This window comes from Myotis yumanensis, unplaced genomic scaffold (genome assembly GCF_028538775.1).
Source record: "Myotis yumanensis isolate MYYU_CA2020_CCGP unplaced genomic scaffold, mMyoYum1.0.hap1 SCAF_1, whole genome shotgun sequence".
Lineage (NCBI taxonomy): Eukaryota > Metazoa > Chordata > Mammalia > Chiroptera > Vespertilionidae > Myotis > Myotis yumanensis.
In genome coordinates, this window is record NW_027223752.1 from 114,515,199 (window position 1) to 114,535,583 (window position 20,385).

The window sequence follows — 20,385 nt, forward strand, 5'->3', positions numbered from 1 at the left end:
CCTAGCTGGTTTGGCTCAGTGGATAGAGCATCGGCCTGGGGACTGAAGGATCCTAGGTTCGATTCCAGTCAAGGGCACGTGCCGGGTTGTGGACTTGATCCCTCGTGGGGGGCGTGCAAGAGGCAGCCGATCAATGATTCTCTTTCATCATTGATGTTTCTATCTCTCTCTCCCTTTCCCTTCCTCTCTGAAATCAATAAAAATATATTTTTAAATATATTTTATTGATTTTTTTACAGAGAGGAAGGGAGAGGGATAGAGAGTTAGAAACATCGATGAGAGAGAAACATCGATCAGCTGCCTCCTGCACACCCCCTACTGGGAATGAGCCCACAACCAAGGTACATGCCCTTGACCAGAATCGAACCTGGGACCCTTGAGTCCGCAGGTCAATGCTCTATTCACTGAGCCAAACCGATCAGGGCAAAAATATATTTTTAAAAAAGAAACATACTAACAGCATATCTCCCCCTAGCCTTTTTTTTGCTCAGTGGTTAGAGCATCGGCCTGCGGACTGGAGGGTCCTGGGTTCGATTCTGGTCAAGGGCACATACATTGGTTGCAGGCTCCTCCCTGGCCTGGCCCTGTCTGGGGCACATGCAGGAGGCAACCAATGGATGTGTTTCCCTCAGATTGATATTTCTCTCTGACTTTCCCTCTCTCGTCCACTCTCTCTAAAAATCAATGGAAAAATATCCTCAGGTGAGGATTAAAAAACAAAACAAAAAAGAGGGATTAGATTAGGTACTGAGGGTTCTTAGAGCACCTCCCACTATGACCACCACAGAAGACAGAGTCACTTCCTCATAGTATTTCTATGGGAGGGAAGAACTTAGATTGCTGGAACAGAGCCTCCACCCCATGCTACCCTCCCTACATACCGAAAAACATATCTATAAGGAAAACTGAGGTGTTCAGAGAACCTAGAGCCTTTCACCCTTACCTCTTGCTTGTCTATCTCTAGCGGAACTGATCACACTTTATTATCCAGTGATGATCTGTTTTCCTCTCTCTTCTCAACTAGACCATGTGTCTAATTCGCCATCACATATCTGCCAGTGCCCAGCTGAGGCTTAAGCTATAATAGCAGCTAACATTTATTTTCATTTCCTTTTTAAAAAAATTTTTTTTATTGATTTCAGAGAAGAAGGGAGAGGGAGAGAGAGATAGAAACATGAATGATGAGAGAGAACCATTGATCAGAGCCTCCTGCATGCCCCCTACTGGGGATAGAGCCCGCAACCTGGGCATATGCCTTTTTTTTTTTTTTTTTTAATATATTTTATTGATTTTTTACAGAGAGGAAGGGAGAGGGATAGAGAGTTAGAAACATCGATGAGAGAGAAACATCGATCAGCTGCCTCCTGCACACCCCCTACTGGGGATGTGCCCACAACCCAGGTACATGCCCTTGACCGGAATCGAACCCGGGACCTTTCAGTCCGCAGGCTGACGCTCTATCCACTGAGCCAAACCGGTTTCGGCTGGGCATATGCCCTTGACTGGAATCGAACCTGTGACCCTTCAATCCGAAGGCCAACGCTCTATCCACTGAGCCAAACCAGCTAGGGCCAGCTATCATTTATTTTCTACTAAATCCTGTACTAAGCCTCTCTCAAGAATTCTCTCACTTCATTCTCAAGATAACCCTATGGGATAGGTACTGTCATGAGCCCCATTTTAGAGATGAGAAAAATGGATCTTGGAGAGATGAAGTAACTGGTCCAAGAACATAGAGTTCTGGTCTACTATACCTCCTCCCTTGTTGAATATGTGAATGAATAAATAAATGCATGATGTATCTTTCACAGGAAATGTGGACAGATCCCAGGAGACTTCAAAGACAGATAAGTGGGCCAGCTCTACACTGATAATAACAAGTTCCATTCTTTCTTCACCAGTCCACCATTTTACTAGGTTGGTCAGACAAGGAGGAGGCAGGACAGCCTCATGCTGTATAGACTGTTTTCTCAGGCTGCAGACAGCAAATATCTCTGTATATCTCCTATGATATTATTTATATACTAGAGGCCCAGTGCACGAATTCATGCACGGGTGGGGGCCCTAGGCCTGGCTGGTGAGCAGGGCTGATCAGGGCTGGGCCAATTGGGTCTTGCCGGCTTGGGGGAGGAACAGGGGGAGGGACCTCGGGCTGATCAGGGCCTGCTGGCAGGGGGGGGGGGGCGAGGGGGGGTGGGGGGGGGGAGGAACAGGGCATGGGAGGTTGGCTGCAGGCCCTGAGGAGGGAGCTGGCCCTTGGCCCTGCTGCTCACCTCTGGTTCCCTGTCTCAGCCTGGGACCCAAAGGCCCCGGTGGGGTCAGAAGAGGAGGCGATGGTTGCCAGGCAGGGCGTGGAAGGAACGGATGCCAAATACTGACACCAGCGCCGAGCCACCGCGGTTCCCTACCTCCCGCCCCCCACTCCTTCCCTCACTGCCACTGCAGCGGGAGGGCGGTGGGCCAATCGGGGCCTGCTGGCCGGGGGCAGGAACAGGGCATGGGAGGTTGGCTGCAGGCCCTGAGGAGGGAGCTGTCCCTCGGCCTCCCTGGGAAAGGGGCCATGTCCACTGCCACCCACCCCAAGTTCCCCGTCCCAGCCAGGGACCCAAAGACCCTGGCGGGGTTGGGAGAGGAGGTGACGGTCACTGGACTGGGCGCAGAAGGACTGGATGCCGGATGCCGATGCTGCTGGCCGGCCATAGGAGGTTGGCTGTGGGAGCGCACTGACCATCCGGGGGCAGCTCCTGCATTGAGCATCTGCCCCCAGGTGGTCAGTGCGCATCATAACGACTGGTTGACCGGTTGTTCCTGTTGTTCAGTTGTAACGGTTGCTTAGGCTTTTATATATGTACTAGAGGCCCGGTGCATGAAATTCGTGCACGGAGGGGGGTTTCTCAGCCTGGCCTGCACCCTTTCCAATCTGGAACCCCTTGGGGGATGTCCAACTGCCAGTTCAGGCCCGATCCCGAACTGGCAGTCAGACATCCCTCTCGCAATCTGGGATGACTGGCTCCTAATCACTTGCCTCCTTGCCTGCCTAATCGCCCCTAACCCCTCTGTCTGCTGGCCTGATTGCCCCTACCTTGCGCCCCTGCCTTCCTGATTGTCCCTAACCTCTCTGCCTGCCACCTGATCGCTCCTAACTGCCTCTGCCTGCCTGCCTGATCGCCCCTAACTGCCCTCCCCTGCCAGCCTGATCTCGCCCCCAACTGCCCTCCCCTGCAGGCCTGATCTTGCCTCCAACTGACCTCCCCTTCTGGCCTAGTTGCTCCCAACTGCCCTCCCTGCCGGCCTTATCTCACTCCCAACTGCCCTCTCCTGCCGGCCTGATCGCCCCTAACTGCCTCTGCCTCAGCCCCCACCACCATGGGTTTGTCTGGAAGGAAGTCGGATGTCTGGAAGATGGCCAGTCGACTCAGTTTAATTAGCATATTACTCTTTTATTAGTATAGATAGATTATATAGGATAGGATTTCTTAAATGGGGGGGGGGGGGGAGCCTTTTTCAGCAGGAGGAGATGCTCTTGGCAGACAAAAAATACATAATCCTTATATCTGGACTGATAGCCAGCCATATGCACCATACTGCCAAACCGGTCATTAAAAAATTGAACCACTTTCGGCTGGCGAGGCCCGGAGAAAAAGAGAGGCAAGGGCTGATCAGCAGGTCAGACCCTGCTACTCTCTCCAGGCCTCGCCAGCAGCCTGGGATGGCTGCTGATCAGCCCCACCTATCTCTCTCTGAGAGGTCAGCAGTTCAGCCTGCTCACCAGTCCCCACCCACTCAAGCCTGCTGCGCGTACAGCCTGGTGTTGGGTCGTCCCTTCGGTTATTTTGGACATTACGGACCCTGGCTCTTTATATATATAGATTAGAATATAATCATTTAAAAATGTAATGACTGTTCTTAGTTCAAGAGCTGTACAAAAACAGGCAGTAGGCTGGATGTAGCCTCCTGGATCTAGTTTTCTGTCACTTGCCCTACAGCACAATATCCTTGTTACCTAAAATTCCATTGACAATCGTTTTTTAAACCCCGTCATAAAATCTAATAAATATTTCTTTTACATGTTCTCAGTCATCATTTGTTTTTTTCCTAGCTTCCCCTTATCTATCCTAATCACATTATTTCTTCTACTTTAATTTAGTAAATGATTAAAATTACAAATGAGACCTTTCCATTCAAAGTTCCATCTTCTTTTCTCTGTGATATCTTTAGCAAAAGTACTTTTTGAGAGAGGTTGGACAATGTAGGTAATAAACAGTGTATTAGAAAACCTGCAGTGAGTAAGCCATAGGAATTTGCAATATAGGGAAAGCAGCTTAATTTAAATAAAAGCACATATATATATATAAAAAATTGAACCACTTTCTTACACCTTACACCAAACAGCTGTTGCCCTTAAAACCCCTCCTCAGCCCCCACCATAGGTTCTGCCTTCGCAGTTCACCCCAATTAGGTACTGATTGGTTGGTTTCTATGCCAGTCAGTGTCAAAAGCTCTGCCTCCTAGACAGCCATTGGCTCCTTGCAATTCACCCAGATTTGGTTCTGATTGGTCGGTTTCTATGCCAGTCAGTAACTCTGGGCCTATCTCCGGGCCTGATCATAGAGGTGGGGCTGATCAGCAGCCACCCCAGGCTGCTGGGGAGCGGGCTGAAGTGCTGACCTCTGGGAGAGAGAGAGAGAGGCTTGGCTGCTGGCGAGGCCTGGAGAGTGGAGCAAGGTCTGATCACCCTACTTCTCTCTCTGGGCCTCACCAGCAGCAGCTGCTGCTGCTGATCAGCCCCGCCTCTCTCTCTCTCTTCAAGAAGTCAGCAGTTCAGCCCACTTGTCTGCTGCACGCGCAGCCTGGCGTTCAGTCGAGCCTTCGGTCGTTTTGAATGTTACAACCCTGGCTCTTTATATATATACTAGAGGCCCGGTGCACAAAAATTTGTGCACTCGGGGGGGGGGGGGGTCCCCCAGCCCGGCCTGTGCCCTCTCACAGTCTGGGACCCCTTGGGAAATAACGACCTGCTGGCTTAGGCCTGCTCCCAGGTGGCAGAGGGCACGCCCAATCCCTAGGTGCAGCCCCTGGTCAGGCTCAGAGCAGGGCCGATTGGGGAGTTGGGGCGCTGCCCCGTCATGCACAGAGCAGGGCGGATCGGGAGGTTGCAATGCCACCCTCAGGGTAGACTGATTGGGAGGTTGGGGCACAGCCCCCTGTTACACTCAAGGCAGGGTCGATGGGGAGGTTGCGGCGCCACCCCCTGTCACACACAGAGCAGGGCCGATCAGGGGGTTGGGGCACTGCCCCCTGTCATGCACAGAGCAGGGCCCATCAGGGGGTTGGGGCGCTGCTCCCTGTCACTCACAGAGCAGGGCCGATCAGGGGGTTGGGGCGCTGCCCCCTGTCACTAACAGAGCAGGGCCCATCAGGCAGTTGAGGAGCTCCCCGCTGTCACTCACAGAGTAGGGCCAATAGGGGAGTTGGGGCACCGCCCCCTGTCACACACAGAGCAGGGCGGATCAAGGGGTTGGGGCTCTGCACCCTGTCACACTCAGGGCAGGGCCAATGGGGAGGTTATGGCTCTACCCTGTCACACACAGAGCAAGGCCCGTGGAGGGGGGTTGGGGCGCCATCCTCTATCACCCACAGAGCAGGGCCGATCAGGGGGTTGGGGCGCCGCCACTGTCACACTCAGGGCAGGGCCGATGAAGAGGTTATGGTTCTACCCTGTCACACACAGAGCAGGGCCCCTGGGGGCGGGGGGTTGGGGCACCGCACCCTGTCACACACAGAGCAGAGCCGATCAGGGGGTTGGTGCGCTGCACCCTGTCACACACAGAGCCGCAGGGCAATCGGGGGATTGGGGAGCTCCCACCCTATCAGGCACAGAGCAGGGCTGATCAGGGGGTTTGGGCGCTGACCCCTGTCACGCTGATCCCGGTGCTGGGAGCCTCATTGCTCCACTGATCCTGGTGCCAGGAGGCATATTACCCTTTTACTACATAGAATAGAGGCCTGGTGCATGGGTAGGGGCTGGCTGGTTTGCCCTGAAGGGTGTCCTGGATCAGGGTGGGGGTCCCCACTGGGGTGCCTGGCCAGTCTGGGTGAGGGGCTGAGGGCTGTTTTCCCGCTGGCAGTTGACTAAAAGCTCCCAACCGCTCCTCGTTTTCTTTTTCTTTTTTTTATTCTGGGCCAGCTTTAGCTCTGAGGCTTCGCTGCTGAAAACATGGATACAATGTTGCGGTCCGGGGCTGAGTGAAAGCCGGTTTTGTTTAGCTTCTTATTTGCAACATAGTAATAGTTGCTTAGAGTTGCAGTTGAGAGTCCGGCAAGTGAGGCAGGGAACGTTGGAGTCTGCAGTCCCTGGAGGAAGCAAGCCTCCCTGCTCGCTTCAGTGCATGGCTGCCGGCCGCCATCTTGGCTGACAGTTAATTTGCATAAGGATACGCTGATTAGCCAATGGGAAGGGTAGCGGTCGTACGCCAATTACCATGTTTCTCTTTTATTAGTGTAGACTAGAAGCCCAGTGCACAAAAATTTGTGCACTCAGGAAGGGGGGTCCCTCAGCCCGGCCTGTGCCCTCTCAAAGTCTGGGACCCCTCAGGGGATGACCACCTGCTGGCTTAGGCCTGCTCCTTGGGGGATTGGGCCTAAGCTAGTTTAATCAGACATCCCTCTGGCAGCCCGGCAGCCCTCGGGGGATGTCCACTTGCCAGTGGGGAGCAGACCTAAGCTGCAGTCGGACATCCTTAGTGCTGCTGAGGAGGTGGGAGAGGCTCCCACCACCACCGCTGTACTGGCAGCCATCAGCCTGGCTTGTGGCTGAGCAGAGCTCCCCCATGTGGGAGCGCACTGACCACCAGAGGGCAGCTCCTGCATTGAGCGTCTGCCCCCTGGTGGTCAGTGTGTGTCATAGTGACCAGTCATTCCCAGTCTTTCTGCTGTTAGGGTCAGTTTGCATATTACCCTTTTACTATATAGGATAGAGGCCTGGTGCATGGGTGGGGGCCAGCTGGTTTGCCCTGAAGGGTGTCCCGGATCAGGGTGGGGGTCCCGCTTGGGTGCCTGGCCAGCCTGGGTGAGGGGCTGATGGCTGTTTGCAGCTGGTCACACCTCCTTTAGGATGGGGGTCCCCACTGGGGTGCCTGGCCAGTCTGGGTGAGGGACTGAGGGCCATTTTCAGGCTGGCGGGTGACTGAAGCTCCCAGCCTCTCCTTTTTTCTTTTTCTTTTTTATTCTGGGATTTATTTACCTTCTATAATTGAAACTTTGTTGCCATCACTGGAGCTGAGAGTCAGGCTCCTGCTCGCTCCAGCTCTGAGGCCACGGCCTGCTGAAAGCAGGTATCTGGGGTTTGTTTAGCTTCTATAATTGAAACTTTGTTGCTTTTGGAGCTCAGAGCCAGGCCGCGGCAGGCAGGGAACCTTGGCTTCCTCCATCACTGGAGCAAGCAAGCCTCTTGCTCGCTTCAGCTGTGTGGCTGCTGGCCGCCATCTTGGTTGGGTTAATTTGCATATCTCTCTGATTAGCCAATGGGAGGAGTAGCGAAGGCACGGTCAATTACCATGTTTGTCTATTATTAGATAGGATAGATATATAAAACCCTAATATGCAAATAGACCAAACGGCGGAACAACCGAACAACTGGTTGCTATGATGTGTGCTGACCACCAGGGGACACACGCAAAACATGGCGGGCATCAGCCACAGATGGATGGTGGACTAGGTGAGCGGGGGCACCAGACCAAGGCAGGGCACCAGTTGCTGTCATCTGGCAAGCCTCTGGTGGTTACTGAAAATTCTTTGCTCTTGCATGCCGTGGTCCCACCTGGCACTTGCACCTGCTGCCGGTGCCAGAACCACTGCTCGCACCCGCTGCTGGCGCCTGGCGCTGGCCCCAATCGCTTGGTGCTGCCAGCGGGTGCGAGCGGCGGCTGCTGGTCCCAATCGCCCCTGAGGGCTTCTCCACCTCCCGCCGCTCGCACCCAATTGATGGTGCTGGCCCCACTCGCACCACTGCTGGCGCCGACCCCAATCACTCTGCACCATCAGCGGGCGGGTGCGAGTGGGGCCAGTGCCATCAGCGCATGGGAGCAGCAGCGGCAGGAGTGGGTCTGCTGGCAGACAGGGGACCTGGGGCCACAGGGGGAGGGGCTGGGGGGGGCACAGAGGTGGGCCAAGACCCGCCCCTCTGCACACCGCAGCCTTGTAGCCCACAGTTCCTTTCTTCTTTTTTTAAAAAATATATTTTATTGATTTTTACAGAGAAGAAGGGAGAGGGATAGAGAGTTAGAAACATCGATGAGAGAGAAACATCGATCAGCTGCCTCCAATACACTCCCCACTGGGTATGTGCCTGCAACCAAGGTACATGCCCTTGACCGGAATTGAACCTGGGACCCTTGAGTCCGCAGGCCGACGCTCTATCCACTGAGCCAAACCAGTTAGGTCCCACAGTTCCTTTCAAGGTGCACGAATTTTGCACTGGGCCCCTAGTATAGATATAAAAGCCTAAGTGACTATTCGACCGTTCAACTGGTAGCTATGACATGCACTGACCACCAAGGGGCAGACGCTCAACGCACAGGCATGGAAACATGGAACAGACTGATGAATCTCAGAGGGAAGTGGGGAGGGCGGGAAGAGATTAACCAAAGATCTTATATGCATACTAGAGGCTCAGTGGCTTGCGAGGATCGGGCTGAAACTGGCCGTCTGACATCCCCTGAGGAGTCCCGGATTGTGAGAGGGTGCAGGCCAGGCTGAGGGACCCCACCAGTGCATGAATCCGTGCACTGGGCCTCTAGTGATATAATATACAGCTCCTGTCCAGAACTCCTAAAACCTTTGTAATTTCCTAAGCAATAAAAGTGCTAGGGGCAGCTTTTTGTTCTAAAGTTTAGCCTCTGACCATGTTTTCTGAGGCAGAGCTCCTTGAATTTCCCAGGTGATTGGAGCACTTTTTGTCCTAATGAAGCAACTCTTGGTGGGCTTCTGGGTAGCCTCAGGATGTGGTTGGTCACCAGAACAAGCCTTGATTAGAAGCTTGAAACTTTCCACCCTACCTTCTATCTTCCAGGGAGGGGAGAGGAGAGAGACTGAGTTAACTGTCAGTCATGACCATGCCTATGTGATGAAGTCTCTCTTTGGAAAGCTTCCAGGTTGGTGAACACATACACCCCAACTCCATCGGCACAGAAGCTCTTGCACTCAGGACCCACACTTCACCCTGTGTATCTCTTCAACTAGCTGTTTATCTGTATCCTTTGTCATATCCTTTATTATATAAGAAACCAGTAAATGTGTTTCTCTGAGTTCTGGAAGCAATTTCAAATTATTGAACCTGTTGAGGGGTTCAGAGGAGAAGCACAGGTGACAATCTGAGACTTGCAATTGCCATCTGAAGTGGGGACAGTCTTGTGGGACTTAGCCCTTAACTTGTGGGATCTGATGCTAACTCCAGGTAGATAGTATCGGAACTGAATTGAATGACCACAGCTATGTCAGAGAATTGGTTAGTATGGCAAAAACTAAACAAAACCTGTGTCTGGTCCCAGAAGTATTCTGTATGAGTAGTAAAGGAGAAAAACAAGTCTTTCCTTATACTACCCTTGGAGGGGTGGCTGTAGTGGGGGCGGGGGGGGGGTAGTAGGGTAGATTCTAAGGGGACACAAACCTGGATCCCTTTCCGTTCTCCCACTTGAGGACATTTCCTGGAGAAAAGTTCAGCTGGTCCCTAAAAATAGTTGATATTTAGACAGGGGAGAGGAAGGTAAGTGGATGAGGGAAATAGTAAATATTTACTAAATGCCTATCGTGTGCTGGTACTGTTAGTGCCAGAAATAAACAGTGAGCAAAACAGACCCTACTCCTGCCCCTGTGTACCTTACAATCTAGTGGGAGAGACAGGCACAAATAAATAACCACCTATTCATGTGTGTACTACAATCTGCAAAAGGTTTTATGAAGTAAAGGTATAGGCTAATAATGAGTTTATGTGTGGGGAAGGGTGCTGATCCAACCTAGTGTGAAGAGAGGCCATTCCAAAGGGGCATCTGAGCTTGAATTTGAAGGATACTAGGAGTTAACTAGGTGATAAGGGCATGAGCTAAGAGCATATCAGGAAGAAGGAACATCTGGTGCAAAGGCCCTGAGGCAGGAGGAATAAGGGAATTCTGAGGAACTGAAAAGCCACTAGGAGAACTGGAATGCATGGGGGTGGGCAAAAGAAGGGGTGGGACCCAAATTCTTAATTTGGCCCTTTATGTAAAATAATTTAAGGATTTTCAACATAAAGTTTCATAACAATTTTGTCACCTTTAAATAGATCTCTGGTTACAACATGAACAAAAGACCAATGAGCAGCCCTGTACTAGTCCAGAGCAAGGAATGGTAGCGGCCGGATTCGGTGGTAGCAGAGATGAACAAAGCCAGAGAGAAGAATACATAGTTTGTGAGGAGTGTAGCCATCTCCCCCATGGCTGATGGCTGTATTGCTGACCTTCTTCATTCACTTAACAAATGCTTGATGCTCAGGTTCAAGTCCCAGCTTAGGCCCTAAACCTGTCTGGGCATCAAGGGGGACGGCCTAAAAGAAGCAGAGCTCAGCTAGTGTGGGGGACAGCTGCGCGGCCGGTTCTTCAGAAGAGAAGCCCTCCGCGCGGCCCTACCACCAGCGCACTCCCGCGTAGAAGCAGGCTCACGTTCCATCTCCTCCCCGGTCTGCACCAGGTGTGCTTCCCAAACTTGCCCTCCAGGGAAGTGAAGGAGGTAAGTTTCCGGCTCCCCTTACGGGAGTTTACTTGGAAAGTTTACGGGAGTTTCCAACACAAATCTCGATGCTGTCAGACAGAGAAGCCGCGGGGAACGGCTCCGATACCCCAAGCCTGGCTCCCTAGTTCCTGGACGCCGGCCGACCCGGAAGCACGGGTACCAGGAAGAAGCAGAAGGCAGAGGAGTGCGGGGCAGGAGGGCGGAGCGGACCTCTGTTACGTGCAGAATCACGCCCCTTGGGGAGGGCGCTGCGCCTGCGCCGGAACGGCCGTCTCGCTCCCGGAAGTGGAGGGTCTGCCAGGAGAGAGCCGCTGGGTCTCGGTGCCCGGAGGCAGAAGCGCTCGCGAAGCTCGCCCGTCAGCCCCCGACTGCCATGTCAGCCTTTGACACCAACCCCTTCGCGGACCCAATGGACGTAAACCCTTTCCAGGTAGAGCTTCCAACACATCGCTCGCTCCAGTGCCGGAGGCCGCCGCCCGGGCCTTTTTCGGCAGTGCCAGGAGACGTGGCGTGGGAGGGACGGGCCGACTGCCCAATGGGAGAGCGGGCTCTCCCGGCTGGCCTGTCGTAGCGTGTGTGGGGCGGCACCAGCAGCAGGTGGAAGGCCCGAGGGGCTGGGCGCCGGTAGCCTGGGAAGAGGTGGGACCCTCTAACTGCCCAGACAAAGCCCCTCTGACCGGGTACTCCCGGGGAAAGGGACTGGAGCAGACTGGAGGTTCCCCTAGCGTCAGAGAGTAATGGCTTCACCTACCACAGGTGCTCGGTGAGGTGTGACTACCACAATCCTGCAGTCTTGGTTTGAGAGAGTCACGTTAGGAGAGGGGTGACAGCAGCATAATGAAGAGGTGGAAGGCTTAGTGGGATGGAGAGATGTGGAAATCCCAAGACAACCTCGTCTCCTCTCCCCCAACAGCCAAACTAGCGTTTAAGGTATAAGAGGACCCCAGAGATTTGTCAGGAAAGGAAAGCTAGGGAGAGAGTGAGAAGCTGAAATATGGCCTTGATAAGAGTGATACACTTTGGCCCGGCCAGTGTTGCTCAGTGGTTGACCATCGGACCCAGCACCAGGAGGTTACCGGTTCCATTCTCATTGGGGCGCATGCCTGGCCTGCGGGCTCCATCCCCGGTGGGGGGCAGTCAGGAGGCAGCCCACCAATGTTGATGTTTCTCTCTCATCCATGTGTCTATCTCTCTTTCCCTCTCCCTCTCTCTAAAATCAATAAAAACATTAAAAAAAAGAAGTACACACTTTGGCCAAGAGTCTGCTTTGGACTGGATTGGCTAAATAGGAGAGCCCAAGTTAGGGAGGGAAGAGAAGTGAGAGAGCTCTGAGGGTCTTGATGTTGGTCTGCTGGACTTGTAGGTGGTGGCAGGGTAGTTGAGATGCAGTGACCTATGAGTTGACCTCACATTTTAATCAAACGATGGAGGAAGAAATAGTCTTCCTACTTAAAGCCAAAACTTTTCCGCCTTTGAGCTAAGGGGATAGGGGCTCTCTTTTTCCATGATGAAATGCTGGACTCCTGTTAGTGCCCAAGCTCCTGTGCCTCTTGTTTCACATCTGCTTAAAACCAGTTCTAGGAAACCTTGCTTGTGTTCACTGGTGATTTATGAGCCCTGAGGTTTCTGCTCTGTGAGATGTCACCAGGCACATTATTAATTCATCCTGCTTGGACTTTGGTAGCTGTCAGCTTCAAAGTTTCCTGCAGGTGTAGGGGAAGTTTTTGGAGGGGTCCTTCCTGCAACTAACAGCATGAACTTTCTCACCTTGAATCTCCTCAAGGGCCAAAGCCAACCCAAAAGAGACTAGAACAAAATTACTATACATTGTCAGGAAACTCAACATTTTATGCTTCTTTCATGGTCTCAAGGTACCTTAGCTAATGGGGACCCTCAAGGCAATTTGTTAGTGTTCTTTGTAACATCAGGGAGTTCTTGTATCTTAATACTTCCTGACAGGACCATTAGCAGGACCTTGTCTCTTAGGTGACTCTGTCATCTCTGTTAGTTGAGTAAAGAAAGAGCATTTGGCCCTAGCCGGTTTGGTTCAGTGGATAGAGCATCAGCCTGGGCACCAAAGAGTCGCAGGTTTGATTCAGGGTCGGGGCTCATGAGGAGGCAACCAATCGATGTGTTTCTAAACACATTGATGTTTCTCTCTGTCTTCTCTCTCCTACTCGCCCTAAAAAATCAATGGAAAAATATCCTCAGTAAGGATTAACAAAAAAACAAACAAACAAAAAAGAATATTTGCATTTTATTTGCCAGTGTCTTCTGGTAACTGTTTTTGCTTTAATTACAAAACTGCTGTATAATACTGGAGTTTGAGTTTTCATAAGGATCTAGTAGGCTTTTGGTGTGTGTGCTGTGTAATGATTTGCTTTTTTTTTTTTTTTTTTTGTCCTGTCAGAAACAGAAATAAAATATCTGTTGCTATCTGACAGAGGTGGTCAGCTTGTCCCCACGGCTAGTAGTGGGCAAGATAGTTGGCCTGAGTTCAGCTTTGTATTAGTACTAGCTTGAAAGTATTAAACTACATCTTCACCCCCAGAAATGATTGTGCAAACTGTGGTAGAAGAAACTTCTGCATTCAAGCAAGACAATCTGTCCATCAGGCAATCCCAGAATATGGCAGGACAGGAAACAGCTGTGGGCCTGTGAAGAGCAACATCTGGTTGGGGAATCCTTTGAAGGAAGAAGAGAGTTGGCTGGCTATGATTCTTCTCCATACTCTGGGCTGGTTTCCCCTCTTGGTACACAGTTGTGTGGGGAGAAGGAGCTTTGGAAGTGAGGCCCCCAAGCTCCTTCTGGAGCTGCTCTCCCTCTCCTTGTAATGGCAGCATCTGGTTCTCTGACTGCCAGGGCTGGGACAGTGGAGGGTGCAAGCCTTTGGGTGACAGGGTGTGAGCCCAGCTTCATTACCCATGGTGTTGGCACAGAACTCAGGAGGGAGGTGAAGGCCAGCCTTCAAAACAGAGTCTTTTGTTTCTATCACCTGATGGTGGGTTGTGAAAATATATTAGCATCCAGAGTCCATGGTGGACTATTAAAGCTGGGAATATCCTCAGAAGTCTGTTCTAACCCCTTCAGTTAGAGATGAGAAAACCAAGAACCCAATGAGGATGGGACATGCCTGAGTCACTGGATAATTTGCAGCAAGGAGGAGCCCAGACCTGGATCTCATTCCCAAAACAGTGTTGTTTTAAAGGTTTTTAAGCTCAGATATTGTCTTAAACTGCTCTGGAGTTATTTAGCCAGCCAAGGAAAAAAATGTTATGTCATCATCACCACCACAATCCTTAAAATGAGAGTACTGCCTGGCTGGTGTAGCTCAGTGGTTGAGCATTGATCTGTGAACCAAGAGTTCCCTGGTTCGATTCCCGGTCATGTGCCCTGCCCAGGTTTCGGGCTCAATCCCCAGTACAGGAGGCAGCCGATTGCTGTTTCTCATCGATGTTTCTGTCTCTCTATCCCTCTCCCTTCCTCTCTAAAATCAATTAAAAAAACATTTTAAAAAATGAGAGTACTGATAGGGGTGAAAACAACAAATTAGCATTAGCAAAGCTATTTTTTCCCCCAGTGTGTGGGGCTGGAATAATTGCCTTATGCTTTTTAAGACAGTACTTTTTAAAAAATATATATTTTTAAATTGATTTCAGAGAGGAAGGGAGAGGGAGAGAGAGATAGAAACATCAATGATGAGAGAGAATCATTGATCAGCCGTCTCCTGCACGCCCCGCATTGAGCTGGCAACCTGGGAATTGAACTGTGACCTCTTGGTTCATAGGTTGACGCTCAACCATGCCAGCTGGGCAAGACAGTACTTTTAAAGTAGTGTATGTTCTGAGTAATAAGTTTTTGGGAATCACTACGTATTTCTTTTTTTTTGAAGATTGATAAGTCTTGTTAATTTGTTAAAGGCTCTGAGAAATCCTACAGTAAAGATATTTACTCAACTTTGACCCAACATTTCTCAAAGTTATTAAACCATGGAATCGTTTTTCTGCTAACTTTTGTAATATTTCATGAAACTTCCAGTTCTCCTTTAAGTGTTCTCTCTCTCTCTCTCTCTCTGTCTCTGTCTCTCTCTCTCTCTCTCTCTCTATATATATATATAAAACAATATTATTATATTATTATAATAATAATATATATATTATTGATTTCAGAGAGGAATGGAGAGGGAGGGAGAGATAAAAACATCAATGATGAGAGAGAGAATCATTGTCCGGCTCCCTCCTGCACATCCCCTACTGAAGATCGAGGTCACAACTTGGGCATGTGCCCTGACTGGGAATCAAACCGTGACCTCCTGGTTCATAGGTCGATGCTCAACCACTGAGCCATGCCAGCCAGACCTTACCCATGTTCTTTATCCACCTCCACTCCCACCCCTGCCCCACACTGTGGGCGTGGCCTTTTATGACCTCTTCCTTGTGCATGATATAGTTATAATTGGAATTATTAGAAAACTTCTTGCAAAGTAAGAGCTGCGAAAGGAAAGTTGTCACAAGAGTGCAGCTGAGGGTTTACTAAACTTGTAGGAGGAAGCAGGAAACTGCAAGCCAAGTGTTGCTGATTTCACAACCTCCAGTGGCACTCCCTAACCCCTCTATTAACGATGGTGCATCTGCTTTGTACTCTCTGGAGATGCTTGTATTGCTTTGGACTGATTCCAGTGTATCTGCTCCTAAAAGTTTCTCAGTCTTGTTGTGGTAATGAGGAGGTAAAGGGCTAAAAAGGTAGGCATTGTACTGTTCATTTGATTTTTCAGCAGTCCACTAACAAGCAGGTCACTCAGGCACATGCCAGCGTTGCTTTCCTCCTTGGTATTTCTGCCAGGTTACCCCGGTGGCCCATATTGATCTGAAGAAGGGGATTGGACCAGCTGGTGGTACTGAAGCAGTGGTTCTCAACCTTCCTAATGCTGCGACCCTTTAATACAGTTCCTCATGTTGTGGTGACCCCCAACCATAAAATTATTTTTGTTGCTACTTCATAACTATAATTTTGCTACTGTTATGAATCGTAATGTAAATATCTGACATGCAGGATGTATTTTCATTGTTCGCGACCCACAGGTTGAGAACCGCTGGAATAGAGAAAGCCTTTAGGTCTTCATGAGTTTCCAGATCACACAATTTATCACTTTCACATGTTGCCTGTGCAGTTAAAAGATAATCTCAGTGGTGTGGCTGCTTCCTGAGGATTTAAAACATTTCTCTCCTGTGGGAGGAAAAAGTGGTGACAGAAATGTGATTGGGATGTAAACAAAGTTATATGAGGTTCTCTGCACAGACACTGATGGTTTTGCTGCTTTCCAGAGAGGGTAGGCTCCAGCTTGACTCTAACTTTGGGAATTTCAAAACCACCAAATGGACCTGGTAGGAGTTTCCCATGGGACAGGAGAATTATCTCAAGAAATTTATCTTATACATTTAGAAGTGTCCTGGAGTTCTGTCCTTGACTTTTTTCTCACTGTATACTTCTATGAGTAATTTCTTCAACTTGCATGGCTTCAGAATAGCATTCACATAACAACGATCCAAGATCTAGTCCTTTATCTAGCTCTCACTTATCTCCTGAGTTTCAAACCAGTATTCATCTCCCACTTGGACATTTCCAACCATTCCATATGTATCTCCATTTTGACCCAGTATCTTCTCAGATCCTCTTCCTGCTCCCACACACCCACGTCTGAAAAACCTGTTCCTTTTGTCCTGTGATCACTTATCATGCTCAGTGGTCGCCCTGTTCCCCAGTTACCCAAGCTGGCAACTCAACTCCTTCCTTTCCCTTCCCTGCCTCCTCCTCACTTGCTCTGTAGTAATGCCATATCCCTACCAATCCAGAGAGTGCCCAACCCTATGGCATCTACCTGAAAAGGGTCTCTGGGGTCTATCCCCTCTTCTCTTGTCCCCAGCTGTCATACTTTAGTTCAGTCCTCACTATCACCCATGTACTGCTGTGTCCCAGCCAGTCTTCCCGGCATCCTTCCTCCAGTATTGTACAGTCCCCACTGCTGGCAGAGGAGATCATGGCAATCCCTGCTCACAATCTCTGGTTTTCCTCTATTGCCCATAGGGTAAAGTCCAAACTCTGCAGTCTGGCCCTACCCCTTCTTCAGGTTGGTTCCCTGGTGCTCCTGGCTGCTCTCTGTACACACACCACTCCACAGCCCTCAGAACCTTCTCCTGTTCCCTGAATACATGCAAGCTGTTTTTAAAGGTGCCAAGTCTCTGCAAATGTTTTTTTTTGCCTTGCCCTTTAGTGCTTGCTAAATTTCTTTCATTTCTCAACTGAGATGCCACCTCAGTAAAGCCTTTCTTTTTATTTTTTTTAAACGGTAGTTTAGCCTGACTGGCATGGCTCAGTGGTTGAGAGTCGACCTATAAACCAGGAGGTCACGGTTATTCTCAGTTGGCACATGACCGGGTTGTGGCTCTATCCCCAGGGTGATCCCCTGTGTGGGGCGTGCAGGAGGCAGCTGATCAATGATTCTCTCTCATCATTGATGTTTCTATCTCTCTCTCCCTCTCCCTTCCTCTCTGAAATTAATAAAAGTAAAAATAAAAGAATACTTTATTGATTTTTATTTTTATTTTTTTAAATTAATAAATCTTTATTGTTCGGATTATTACAGATGTTCCTCTTTTTTCCCCCCATAGCTCCCCTCCACCTGGTTCCCACCCCACCCTATGCCCTTACCCCCTGCCACTGTCCTCATCCATAGGTGTAAGATTTTTGTCCAGTCTCTTCCCGCACTCCCCACACCTCCTTCCCCCCAAGAATTGTTCTATGCCCCTGCTTCTATTATATTCACCAGTTTATTCTGACTTAATTTTTAGGTTCACTTGTTGATAGATATTTATTTGTTGTCACTTTGTTGTTCATAATTTTTATCTTTACCTTTTTCTTCTTCTTCCTCTTCTTAAAGAATATCCTTCAGCATTTCATATAATCCTGGTTTGGTGGTGATGAACTCCTTTAGCTTTTTCTTATCTGTGAAGCTCTTTATCTGACCTTCAATTCTGAATGATAGCTTTGCTGGGTAGAGTAATCTTGGTTGTAGGTTCTTGCTATTCATCACTTTGAATATTTCTTGCCACTCCCTTCTGGCCTGCATGGTTTCTGTTGAGACATAAGCTGACAGTCGTATGGGTACTCCCTTGTAGGTAACCGACTGTTTTTCTCTTGCTGCTTTTAAGATTCTCTCTTTGTCTTTTGCCCTTGGCATTTTATTTTTATTTTTATTTTTTTAAAATATATTTTATTGATATTTTACAGAGAGGAAGGGAGAGAGACAGAGAGTTAGAAACATCGATGAGAGAGAAACATCGATCAGCTGCCTCCTGCACATCTCCCACTGGGGATGTGCCCGCAAACCAGGTACACGCCCTTGACCTGAATCAAACCTGGGACCTTTCAATCCGCAGGCCGACGCTCTATCCACTGAGCCAAACCGGTTTCGGCTGCCTTTGGCATTTTAATTATGATGTGTCTTGATGTGGTCCTCTTTGGATTCCTCTTATTTGGGGTTCTCTTCGCTTCCTGGACCTGTAAGTCTGTTTCTTTCATCAGGTAGAGGAAGTTTTCTGTCATGATTTCTTCTAATAGGCTTTCAGTATCTTGCTCTCTCTCTTCTTCTGGCACCCCAATAATTCGGATGTTGGTACGTTTGAAGTTGTCCCAGAGGCTCCTTACACTATCTTCATATTTTTGGATTCTTTTTTCATTTTGCTTTTCCGGATGGGTGTTTTTTGCTTCTTTGTATTTCAAATCTTTGACTTGATTCTTGAATCTGCTGTTGGATCTCTGTATATTATTTTTAATTTCAGTCAGTGTATGTTTAATTTCTGACTGGTCCTTTTCCATTTTTTTGGCATTCTCATTAAGATCCTTGAAGGTCTCACTAAGTTCCTTGGAGGTTCGTAGAAGATTCTTGAGTAGCCTTATAACTGTGGTTCTGAACTCTATGTCCTCCATTAGTTTGCTTTCCTCCCTTTCTTTCATTTGTGACATGTTTCTTTGTCTTTGCATTTTTGGCTGACTGAGAGGACCTGCTGTGTCTATAGTGGAAGAACTGCTGTGCTGGAGACACCCTTATGGGGCAGGACTTGCTTCAGTGGGGCTTTGGTGCTCCCTGAGTCTGCTTCTTGAGTGTGTCTCTTATGGATGTGAAGAGTTGAAATCTGGTATCTGACCAGGGGTACCCTGGCTCCTGGATCTCCAAGTCAACCACTCTGTGAGTCCACCCAGCAGGAGCTACAGCGATATCAGCAGATTTCTCCTCTTTGTTTGGGGTTTGGAAGTTTTGGAGCTCTCTGACCCAGCTGCAGTTTGTTAGGTTAGGCTGCAGAAGTGCAGGTGATTCCTTTACGCCACTGCGCACAGCTGGGGTGGGGATGTAAATTGAGTGGGGCGGGGTCTCAGAGAATCAGCAGGGCGGAGCAAACAGCAATGGCTGTCGTCAGCCGGCTCCGTGACTCCTGGGGTCTCCACCCCCACAGCAACAATGATCCCTGCGAGCAGCTCTGCGAGAAAGTCACCCTCACTTTCCGACCCGCTGCAAGACAGTCCAGTTTCTCCCCGTAGGAGTCTGGGACCCCAGAGTCTCACTGTAAATGAGTTTAGTGCAGGGGTGGGCAAACTTTTTGACTCGAGGGCCACAATGGGTTCTTAAACTGGACCGGAGGGCCGGAACAAAAGCATGCATGGATGGAGTGTTTGTGTGAACTAATATAAATTCAAAGTAAACATCATTACATAAAAGGGTACGGTCTTTTTTTTTTTTTAGTTTTATTCATTTCAAACGGGCTGAATCCGGCCCACGGGCCGTAGTTTGCCCACGGCTGGTAGTGCATTCGAGAGCTTGTATCACCTTCCGATTGAAAAAAAACCGCGTACCCAGGTGCAGCCGCCTCGTGCTGGCCTCTGCTGGCCTCCGTACCTCTGTTCTTGGCGCCTCTGCACCTCCTACCCGGTCTCAATGCGCTTTTTTCTTTTCTTCTAGTTGTAGAACTTCCACTCGGTCAGCTTTCCTGTGGTTCTGGATGATAGCTGTTTTGTCTTATAGTTATAGTTTTAATGTTGTTGTGTGGGGCAGCACGTACAGGTTTGTACCTTATGCCGCCATCTTGGTTCCTCTACTTAATTGATTTTTAGAGAGAGAGAGTAAGGGAGAGAAGAAGAAAAACATCAATGTGAGAGCACAATATGGATAGGCGCCCCCTGCACTCCCGGTACTGCAATCAAACCGGCACAGGATGACACCCAGCCAACAGCCATATGTTCCAGGGGTGCAGGAGGCCAAGGCAGTAAAGTCTTTCTTGACTCTTGCAGATAGCTTAGTCCCTCCCTCCTCTGTGATCCCCTTGCATCTGCACTCACCTTGTTACAGCACTGTCTGTGTGCTTTCTCTGCCTTGGTTTGTTTTGTGCTCTGTACTAGTATTTGCTTCTTTTATTTTTTATTTTTTTTTTATTTTTTTATTTTATTTTTTTTAAATTAAATCTTTATTGTTCAGATTATTACATTTGTTCCTCTTTTTTCCCCCCATAACTCCCCTCCTTCCAGCTCCCACCCCACCCTCCACCCTCACTCCCCACCCACTGTGTTCAT

General features: G+C 49.4%; 1 protein-coding gene across 2 annotated transcripts in view; it reads left to right on the forward strand.

Annotated features, from left to right (window-relative positions):
- The first annotated feature begins 11,042 nt into the window (after window positions 1–11,042).
- Window positions 11,043–20,385, forward strand: part of SCAMP2 (secretory carrier membrane protein 2) — a 36,087-nt gene continuing 26,744 nt past the window's right edge. For both annotated transcript variants that reach the window (XM_070430168.1, XM_070430171.1), the window contains exon 1: window positions 11,043–11,194. In XM_070430168.1, coding sequence (XP_070286269.1) covers window positions 11,138–11,194 — 57 coding nt within the window. In that variant the 5' untranslated portion in view covers window positions 11,043–11,137. The remainder of the gene's footprint in view (window positions 11,195–20,385) is intronic.